The 10,566-nt window shown below is 42.8% G+C and overlaps 1 protein-coding gene across 2 annotated transcripts; it reads right to left on the bottom strand.

The window, feature by feature from the left end:
* Nucleotides 1-2,307: 2,307 nt before the first annotated feature.
* On the bottom strand, nt 2,308-9,894 carry nfil3 (nuclear factor, interleukin 3 regulated). 2 transcript variants are annotated; one of them, XM_083929249.1, is made up of 2 exons: nt 9,744-9,894; nt 2,308-4,503 (listed from the first exon to the last, which is right to left on the bottom strand). In XM_083929249.1, exon 2 carries the CDS (start codon nt 4,386-4,388, stop codon nt 3,012-3,014), a length of 1,377 nt encoding a protein of 458 aa, XP_083785375.1. In that variant the 5' UTR covers nt 4,389-4,503; nt 9,744-9,894; the 3' UTR covers nt 2,308-3,011. The 2 variants fall into 2 exon arrangements, with proteins under 2 accessions (XP_083785375.1, XP_083785376.1); XM_083929250.1 differs by having other exon boundaries at nt 9,762-9,826.
* Between the last annotated feature and the right edge of the window lie 672 nt (nt 9,895-10,566).

The raw sequence follows: 10,566 nt of genomic DNA, 5'->3' as shown, positions 1-10,566 counted from the left end.
TGGGCAAATTGAGTTCTCGCTTTTAAGCTATCCCAAACTATGACAACTAATGCACACACCATTCTTTTGGAATTCATTAAGAAATGCTCTTGAACATCACCTAGGAGAGACTGAAGTCAGCCATGTGAAACAGACTACAGAGAAGAGCGGGAGGTGTGATGTAATCCCCCCAGATGGCTAAAACATCAATGAATAAGTCATTTGAAGAACCCCTGACAGTTTCTGGATTTCATAACAATTAATACAATTTCAAGAACTGTCTGGGTATAATCCTGAATCTCTGGATACTCTTTGATAAAACAAATGTTATGTTTCTATGAATGTGTCACCTCTATCAGATTGTAATCACAATTCTCACACATTGTGTGTCACACACACTCAGTTTAACCAGTGACCTGGAAGGTTTAACAAAAATACACATAAAAACTAAAGAGAAGCAATTTGGCAAACAGCGAACCAGTGCAGCAGAGCCTATTTAACAGTTAAGCTAAACTTAGAAGCTGTAGCTTTCTGCATTTTAAAAGTACAGCAGGGACCGTGGCGTGTGTAGTGCGGTGTCTGTGAACTTGGTTCAGCTCACTGCTGAAACACAGTGACAGCCAAGAACACCGCATCTTTAGCTGCAGTGATGAAGGTCAGCAGCATTAACAGATTCAACCAGAACCAGAGAGAGCAGGAAGGCTGTCTGACAGGTCCCCTTTCTTAGACAGTTTCCTGAAAAGAACTGACATTTGGCATTTTAGGGAAACTAGAATGACCTTAAAGAAAAGCTCCAATGAAAGTAAATACCTATAATTTGATATCACAAACATGTTCAATCCTATATTTGTGATTACATAATCTCTAGGTTACATTACTAGTTATGAGATGAATTATAATTGGAAGTGTGCTAATTAAACATGTATTTTCCACATAATTTGTATCAAATTAAAAGCTTCTTTTCAGGAAAAGCCTTGGAAATTATTCAGAAATTACAAACCCATGAAATAAAGCAGTACAGAACATTCCCTCTAAAGCAGAGGCATCCAATGTCGCCGCACCGACATAAAGATGGATACAATAACCATACTACATGAGTTAAAATCCGATTCCAGCTTTAAAGCAAACCTTAGGCAACATTTACCAAACTAACTTAAGCCTAACATGTAATGAGAGGACTGCAGGGCAGCCGCTGTTCATATCTGAGCAGTAAAATGCTGGAAATTGAATTTCCTTTGCGAAGTCATCCCAAAGGGATCAATAAAGATAAGTGTAAGCCTAAGAACCGTGTTCAGTGACAGCAGCTGTATACTGATGGGCAGAGCCCCGTGAATAACTTGGTTAAAGAAAAATGAAAGCTTCACACATATGAATAAACTACACATTAAAGCTGAAATCGGTAACTTATTATGAAAAATGTTTTTTTTTTGTATTTGCTGAAATTGTCATTATATCCTGACAGCACAATGAGACAGACGATCGGTGGAAAAGTCTCCAATGCATCTCCACCTCCTGTGCCTGTCTGCTCCCAGAGCACTCTCCTTATGCTCCTAATGGCATCTGCTAGTTTCCATCATGCCCGAAGAAAAACAACCACTCAGCACTGTGGAGTCTGACGCAGTGTTAATAACTGCTCTGAATTCTGATCAAATTGTGAAACTAGGCAGCGCTGATCCAATATGAATCAATATTCTGCTACTGTACTGCATATTTATCACCAAGTGTTTTGGGAAACAGTTTAGTGTACTGTTTAACTGTAAAATGAGAGTTTGTAACCAAGTCAAGCCAAAACCCAGCCCAGCCCACCAGCTGAGCGACCACACAAACTTTCTTGCAGTGTCTAGTTTCACAGTTTGATCAGAGTTCATCACTCTGTATCATCAGCAGGTATGGACACTGTTAAGAGACTCCTCTGCTCTGATTGGAGTCAGTCAGATGCAGTGGATCTAGAAGATGATATAGATGACACTAGCACATGAGGCCACGCCCCCATTCTGGTGAAAACTAACTGCCTGCTTTGACTGGCGGAAAATACAAAATATGAAAAAAAAAAGAATCAATTTACAGAAGGATATCAACTTCAGCTTGAATGTCTGTCACACATCATCAATTAACAATTTACTGTAAATTCTCAAACATTGCCCACACATCCTTTAGTTCAGGGGAGTCAAAGTGATCTGCAGTGAGGCTGCAGGTTTTCATTCCAACCAAGCAAGAACACACCAGACTCGACTCATGCAATCACCTGAATCGCCTTCACACAGTCGATTTGTTAGACCAGGTGTGTTCTTGCTTGGTTGGAATGAACACCTGCAGCCTCAGCGGCCCTTTACTGGGTCAGTTTGACACCCCTGCTTTAGTTAGTCTACCTCTACTGCAGTGACGACCAGGTGTTTATTTGAAGTATGAGTAAAATCACATAAATATTGGTTTTGATCACCAATTAATTCCAGTCCCTTTCACTGTGACGTTTTCCAATCCCTGATCAAGCAACTGCTGATCAAACTCAACAATTCAGCAATTTTTTTTTTTTTTTACATTTAAAGCCTTCCAGCTTCTTGGTAATACATTGTAAACAATTGCAGTAAGTGCTTAGTCTTAAGTAGGCTTTTGACATTAAAAAACTGTAGGAAGTGTTAAGTTGCATTGACTGTAAAATGAATAGTGGTCTAAAAACGTCAAAGTAGAAGCAGATGGAATATAATTGGGAATGAAAACAGCATTGTGCTAGAGAAGAGAAACTGAGGATCAGAGTGGTGATGCTATGCCATGACTGTTGTGCTGACAGATATAGTGCTATGGCAGTGGCATTATTCTGAATTTACCATGTGAAATATTACAGTACAGGTAATTCCACCCCTCCCCAATATTCTTTAAGCGGCCTATATTAGTAAACCGCCATTGTTTTTGCTCCAACAGCTATTATTTAAACCCTTTTATTTGAAAATGTACAGTTATCCAAACATAGTTTAACCCCAATATCAACCACAGTGCAACAGCAAAGAGTAGAAATGCAAAAAAAATACAAAAGGTCATGCAGAGGAACATCTTTCTGATGACGACTCATGATGAGCAGCGGTGCTTTTGGTTGACTCTATCACAGACCCTTGCTGTGCTGTGATCAGTCTATTCAGAGAGGGCACGTTTGCAGACAGGTGCTTTGGACCCTGTCTTAGATACAAGTCCTCAGCATCTGAGTGTGCATAGGAACGTTCTTTAACATCCACAATGGTTTTGTTTGAGACAGGGCTTGCGGTTAGCCTGCTACTCTGCCAGCCATTCTGCAGTGTATCTGTGCTGCTTTTATGCCACTGCTCAGACTGGTGGGTCCAGTCTTGCATGTTGGTGACCTGTAATGACAAAGGGCACTGGGAGGCCTGGGTGTACCCTGAAAAGTCCTGAGTCGTCTGGTGGCATCCTACCTCTGAAACTCTGACCGGAGAGGAGGACTTTCCAGATGACTCGTACTCCGGGTCGATGGCCTCAACTTTGATTTGGATGGTTTTGGCTTTGAGTCGCAGTTTATGGGGCAAAGCTGAAGAACTGGCATCTGGCACTTTGTGTGTGGAGACAATGACACTTCTTTGGTCAGCTACAGACGGCGTCAACCCTTTGGGGACCTGCTGCTCATCCTCACCATCTGATGATTTGCTTACAGCACCATCATCGGAGCTCCTGGGGGAGTTACTGGAGGACCTGGTGAGGTGAAGGAATGAAGGAGGCTGGGCGTAAACTGCAGACAAAGGGATGGCCATGTAGTTTCTGTAGAGTTCGTAGGGACTACTCCTCTCTTGTGCATAGTTGCCATTCTCTGCCGGTTCTTGCTTGACATCTGCAGTCCTGCATTCACTTAAGTTGCCCTGAGTTGCAGTACATGTCTCAGGCATTTGAGGAGAATGCTTGATGACTGATATGCAGCTGCTGCGCATGTGAAGAGGTCCCAAAGCCCTGCTGGAGGAACTCTGGTCAGCACTGGTTGGAACAAACTCCTGGTAGAGGTTCGTAGTGGTGGAGTTTGATAAATTCTGGACTTCTTGGGCATACGTTGCCAAACTCACCAGGCCAAACTTCAGCTTCAATGACAACAGCTCAGCCTTGAGGGAGGCGTTTTCCTCTCCGAGGGCCATCAGCTTGTTCTCAAGCACCATGTCATTTATGCGCCGCTTCTCCCTGGAGCGTTTGGCCGCCTCATTGTTTTTGCGACGCCTCTCCCAGTAGACGGTATCTTTCTTCTCCTCTGGGATAAACTCTCTTTTTCGGCGACAGGCAGTTTTAGCCTTGAACGGATTTGCAGAGATTTTGGGGCCCATCGCGTCTCTGTTAGACCCTTGTAAGGCCACAGCCAGGCCCAGGGCATCCTCTCCACTGTAGGACTCACTGGAGTCTATCTCTTGCTTGACTGATTGCATTTTATGTCTGTTGGCTACTGTCAATATGTTCACAGGTCTTTAACTGTATGCCATAATGCTTAAATGCAGCAATAGTAAGTGCCACATTGGATTAATCCACTTGAGCTGAGGAAATCTGTGGAACAACAGACAATGAGATGTCAGTGTCAAGTTCAAGTTTATGATATTCTAAAGTAATACATTTCCATTAAGCAGTGTTTCACATATAGACCAATGTGTGGCGCTGCGCCACAAATTGATTCTGTATTTTCAAAGCAATTATGAAATATATATATAGAGAGATGTCCGTTCATCTCTGCATAGCACTCTTTCTCCCTGTCATTCACACACTAAACTCCCTTCTTAGCTACAGAGCTAAATTTATGATACATAGATCTATTTCTTGCATTGATGATGATATGGGTAAATCTCTAGTTAATCGGACTGCCATTTCAACTACTCTTGCTAAATTGTATTCTAAAAACACAATTTTTCTCTCTTCTCCCATAGATTGCTCAAGCTTCGGCGGATTTATTGACACATCGATCACACTTATAGTTTTAAGAGGTCATGCTATGAAGACTGGAAAATCTCGGTAGTCCTCCTCAGGCCTTTTCACATTCTGGCCGCAGTTAGGGCGACTAATATTTAATAAGATATAATTATTAATAAAAAATGGTTCAGTCTCCAGAGAAACAAACACAGCTATAATCTCACTGATACTAAAAAAGATGAGGATTCCGCCGCCTGTTCTAGCTATTGTCCGATGTCACTGCTGAATTCAAGGATAAAGTTTTTTGACAAAGTTTTGGCGAGAAGACTTTACCCATTTATGACATCCTTGTACACCATGACCATACTGGTTTTATTTAATCTCGCCTTGCTTCAGATAATGTTTGTCGCCTCTGGCATATTATTGAAGGTGTTACTAATGTGTTGTCACCGTTTGCTGTTCCATCTTTAGATGCTGAGAAGGCCTTTGATAGCCTTGAATGGCACTACCTCTGGCAGGTTTTGGAACATATAGGTTTTGGCCCACAGTATGTATCAATGATAAAAGTAAGATTTGCAAATCCTTCTGCTAGGGTATTGGTTGGTAGTACATTCTCTGATGATTTTGCTATCTCCAAGAGCACTAGACAAGTGTGCCCTCTTGGTCCTTTACTGTGTTCTCTCTATGGAAACACTTGCTCAGGTGATTGCCCAAACTCATGATGCGGTCACCATTTCTAGCACTAATTACTACTCATCTCTGTATGCAGATGATATTCTTCTTCATGTTAATGGCACTTCCACTCAGCTCTCCTTTTTTCTGTTAACCTCATTACCATCTTCCCCATAGTAAAACAACCCCGCTATCTTGGCTTGAATATCCATTCTCGCTAAAATTATCTCTGATCAAAATGGTGCTACACTAAACACAATACTGGCTAATTTTTCAAGGTGGTCATTGAATCCCCAATCCATTCAAGCAAACTTCTCTATAGTTAAGATGAACATTATGCCTAGGATTAATTTCTGCAGCTCTATTATACCTTCTACCCTAGAAGAAGCTAGAGTTAAACCACATCTTCTAGAAGATGTGTACTCCAATATCGCACAAAAATCAGTCTAGTTAAGTTTGGTTCCATCATCGCTCATCTAATGCTGGTTTGGCCATCCATAGGAAAAAATTATAGTCTCTCTTAACTTGCATTCCTCTGTTCATAACTACTCCATCACACTGGTTGGTAAACCTATGTCTTTCTGGTCAGAAAGGGGGGTATTGTGGTATTTGACATTACACAAGGTAATAGACTCCAAGCATTCCAGGATTTAAAGGATAATTGCAATCTTTCTGGCACTACTTTTTTCTTTAATTTACAACTAAGAGAGGCTGTCAAGGCTGGGGCTCTTACATGGACAGTTGCCCAATTCATAGACTTTATACCCCAGGCACTCAGTTTAGTCTTATAACCAAACTCAAATTACTCAGTCCACAACAATTGGCAGTTTGTAGTAGATGGAAAAAGGCTTAAGGTTGTCCCAATATCAACTGATCCAGGGTATGGTCAAACATTCAACTTGCTTCTAGAAACACTGCAAATGATACATTATAAATTCATCATGAGAACACATTTCACCCCACAGAAGCTAGTTTTCACCAAATCACTCCGCCAACTGCTCATTTTGTCCCCAGGGTACTCCTGGCATATATATTCACATGATGTGGGATTGTATAGCAGTCTATACATTCTGGCTCTCTGTGTCATCAGAACTACCAACAATTGTTGGAAAGAATGTTCCTTCTTCCCCTGCATTTCTTCTTCTGAACGATGACTCAGGATGCAACTTTCCTGTTCCTTACTTTCGTACTATTTTAGCTGGCATAACTGCTGCAAAGAAATTGGTGGCAACACGAAGGCAGCAACCACATTCACTTTGCATACCACAATGGTATTTGTCTTTTGAGGTGGGTAGGATCATTGCGTTTACTCGGACTAATAGATTTAAGAACAGTTTTTATCCAAAAGCTATAACAGTGCTTAACACCGCAAATACCTTCACCTTTGAGGCTCAGGGTCTCTGCAATCTACTGTTTTTTGTCTTGTCTCCTTAAGCTGCTACAGTGTGTGTGTGTGTGTGTGTGTGTGTGTGTGTGTGTGTGTGTGTGTGTGTGTGTGTGTGTGTGTGTGTGTGTGTGTGTGTGTGTGTGTGTGTGTGTGTGTGTGCGTGTGTGCGTGTTGGCGTGTAAGCTTGTCATTTTAAATGTGTAAATTAAAGGTCTAGCCTATTCTTTTGATGCTTTTAATGTTAAATTATTTCTGCACTTTAAGGGATTGTACTGTAAATTTCGTTGTACTTGTACAATGACAATGAAGACAATTCATTGATTCATTCATTCATTAGTGGAGACTTTTGTGGTGTTTTGGACTCTGATGCACCAATCACTCTGCAGTAAGTGTCCTCAACGAGCAGAGGGGGCTGCTGTGAGCCCCTTCTCCGTCCCAGCGCACTTTCTCACTACATTTAGCTCCTTATTCAGAGCATCAGGGAAAGGGGAGACATCTGTGGTCCGCCTAATTCATTCCCATGCATGTGGGACCTAATCTGTAAAGTGACAACTGTTGTTATGATTTGGCACTGTAAATAAAATAAAATTGAATATATGGGACAGGGGATGTTACCTTGAGTATTAATAAAGTAATAATTCATTATTATAGCCCATCACCTTAAATGTGTCATTTGCATAAAATGTTAAAGTAATCTCTACTCCAAAATTTCAAAACATTTTTAGAGGCAATCTATCTCATTTTAGACTTCCACACTCCCATACATCCAGAGGAAAAGAAGGAACAAAGGACTACAGACATCTCATAATCATGACACGTGTCCCGGCAGCAGCTCCAACACAGAAACACACAGCCTGTAACCTGAGGCCTATACACACACCGTCATCCAACACACTCCCACACAGGCGCGTCGTTAGACCTGGGCATTCAGGACTATAGCACTGGATCTCTGTGCAGTCTAATAAAATAAAATAAAAAACATAATGATGATGAAAATAGCCCAGTACAGTAAACTTTTATGTGGTTGCATTACCAGCAGCCACATATGCAACACTGTAGCAGTGAAAACCCAAACTCCTGACGTGATAACTTCAGAATCAAACTTAAAGCAGACTGACTTGATAACTTCAGAATCAAACTTAAAGCAGACTGACTTGATAACTTCAGAATCAAACTTAAAGCAGACTGACTTGATAACTTCAGAATCAAACTTAAAGCAGACTGACTTGATAACTTCAGAATCAAACTTAAAGCCGACTGACTTGATAACTTCAGAATCAAACTTAAAGCAGACTGACTTGATAACTTCAGAATCAAACTTAAAGCAGACTGACTTGATAACTTCAGAATCAAACTTAAAGCAGACTGACTTGATAACTTCAGAATCAAACTTAAAGCAGACTGACTTGATAACTTCAGAATCAAACTTAAAGCAGACTGACTTGATAACTTCAGAATCAAACTTAAAGCAGACTGACTTGATAACTTCAGAATCAAGATGTTTTCAGGAGCGAGCGACGCGCCTGCTCCCACATGTTAATGATGACTGCAGAAATAAAGTTGATAATAGAAATAAAGGTCAGGGATGTGGTACAATGTCCAAAAAAACCTCTCAACTGTGTGTCCTCATCTTGTCCTTGGCTGGGCCTACATTTAGGAAGTCCATGAATAGGGTAGAAACAGGACTATTGTATAGTCTAGTACATCTCCAAGGAGTGGCTTAATGAGATGTAATATGGTCCCAAACACTCTACTCATTCTGTCAAACTTAATGCCTAATTTTATCATTTGACAAGCAAACGTGCTAACGTGGCCCCTGGGAGCCACATTAGCACGTATGATTGTGCTAAAGTGCCCTCTTCAGTGGCGAGGATGCCCTTTTTTTTCTTTTTCGCCCCTGCCCTTCAAAAAGTCTGTACACGGCACTGAACCACACAACATATGACATCAAGACTAAATTTGGATCACGCGTGATAACAATGGGTGGTAATATTGCCGCAACTGGAGGGCGAGAGAGTTAACCATGGTTCAGCCGGGTATGGGTACGGAGAGATCGGCCCGGGGCGGACTGTCAGCGCGTCCCACTGTCCCAGAGTCCTTCACTGTGTCCGCAGAACCCAATACAGTCCGCGCCCCCGGCCTCCGACTGCCAGCGCTTTCTACGGCTGCAGACATTATGCAACGTCTGCCTGAGTGGCACTAACAATACGGGCCCGTTCATTGAGCTCTGTGTGAGGCCTGTGAGTTACATACGTCTCCATAAGATCCATAAAGAAGAACTGTGTGTCAGCTGGGTGCTGTTATGTGCCAGAGGCTGGTCTTAGGCGATGTGGCCGCGCGCTGTTGACACCGAAGCGTGGCCATCTACGCCCTACGAAGTACGCGCTTATGACACGAGCAGAAACTACAGAAGGCGCTGTTTACGCGCACTAATAACTCATATAAAGACACTTTATACCGATACGGCCAGACACCTCCCATTCTGGGTTAATGTTACAACAGTGAAGTCCTGCCCTGGTAACATCGGCCTCCGTGACCGAATCCAACACGGTCCATGTGTCATTCCCACTCCTGACCGAGAGATCTACTACGGTGCAGCCTCACGTTAGCTCACAGCGGCCAGCCGAGAGGACACACAGTGCCTCGAACTGGCGCTGACTCCTAACGTGTCTTTTGTCATTGTGCAGCGGGTTCGACACCGGACACTGGATCATTGGATAGCTGCGCGCCGCTGGGATTCTGGGACGTTCTTCCGAATGCGTAAACACACCACCCTCCCGCACGCACACTAGCATGAGTAAGAAGGTAAGAAGATTGGCTTCACCTCAAATAAATACGGTACCTTTTCCACCGCCTGGCTGGAGGGTTCGGTGTGGGGTTCCGCCGCGCACCGGGCAGAGAAGAACTTTCGGTTTCCCATCAGCTGAAGAGAAAATCACAGTCGATGAAGAGCTACAAGCGGCAGGCTCTCCTGTCCTGGCGCGTCCCTCTCAAGGTGGTTACTGACTCACGGATCTGTGTTAGTGGGTCAGTGCTTGAGTGTATTGGCAGCGTGGGATTAAATGACAGCAAGTGCAGCCAATCGGAATGCAGCATTTTCCGATTTGAGCCAATGCCTCCTGGCTTCAGCACAGCGCTAACGTGTCATATCAAATGGATGTCGTCAGACGCGGAGCGTAAGGGGTTAAGTGCGTCAGTCCGCCGCGGTGCACGGCAGGTCCGTGACGGGGCTGCTCAGCCAGTCTGCTGCTGCTGAGACACAAGTGAGTTATTTTCTAAACCTGTGGAGTGCAAAGCGCTTCATAATGGCCACTGCCTCACTTGTATCCTGCAGTAAGTAGGCTGTGTACAGCAGTCTGACTGAAGGCCTGTCACACAGTCAGGCTGTTTTATATGGAGTGATCGTTCGGTCACTGTGTTAAACCTCAACCAGACAGGATGTGACTGAATGGGATTTCATGCATAAAGTCATGCAACTAGCTCCACTACTGCTACTACCTACTACTACACTACTCGTTAAATTAGCCTAATAATGCTAATAATGAATGGATGAAAATGATGATAACAACAACAATAAGAATTATAATAATAATAAGTAGCCTATTATTTAAGTATAGTTAAAATGCAGAAGAATGTAATACTTGACA

Source organism: Echiichthys vipera (genome assembly GCF_963691815.1).
Source record: "Echiichthys vipera genome assembly, chromosome: 16".
NCBI lineage: Eukaryota > Metazoa > Chordata > Actinopteri > Perciformes > Trachinidae > Echiichthys > Echiichthys vipera.
The sequence above is the reverse complement of the archived record's forward strand: the minus strand, read 5'-3'. Positions and strand labels throughout refer to the sequence as shown.

Excerpts from the sequence above, each read along its gene's own strand:
- nfil3 (XM_083929249.1), bottom strand. The coding sequence starts at position 4,388 with ATGCAATCAGTCAAGCAAGAGATAGACTCCAGTGAGTCCTACAGTGGA.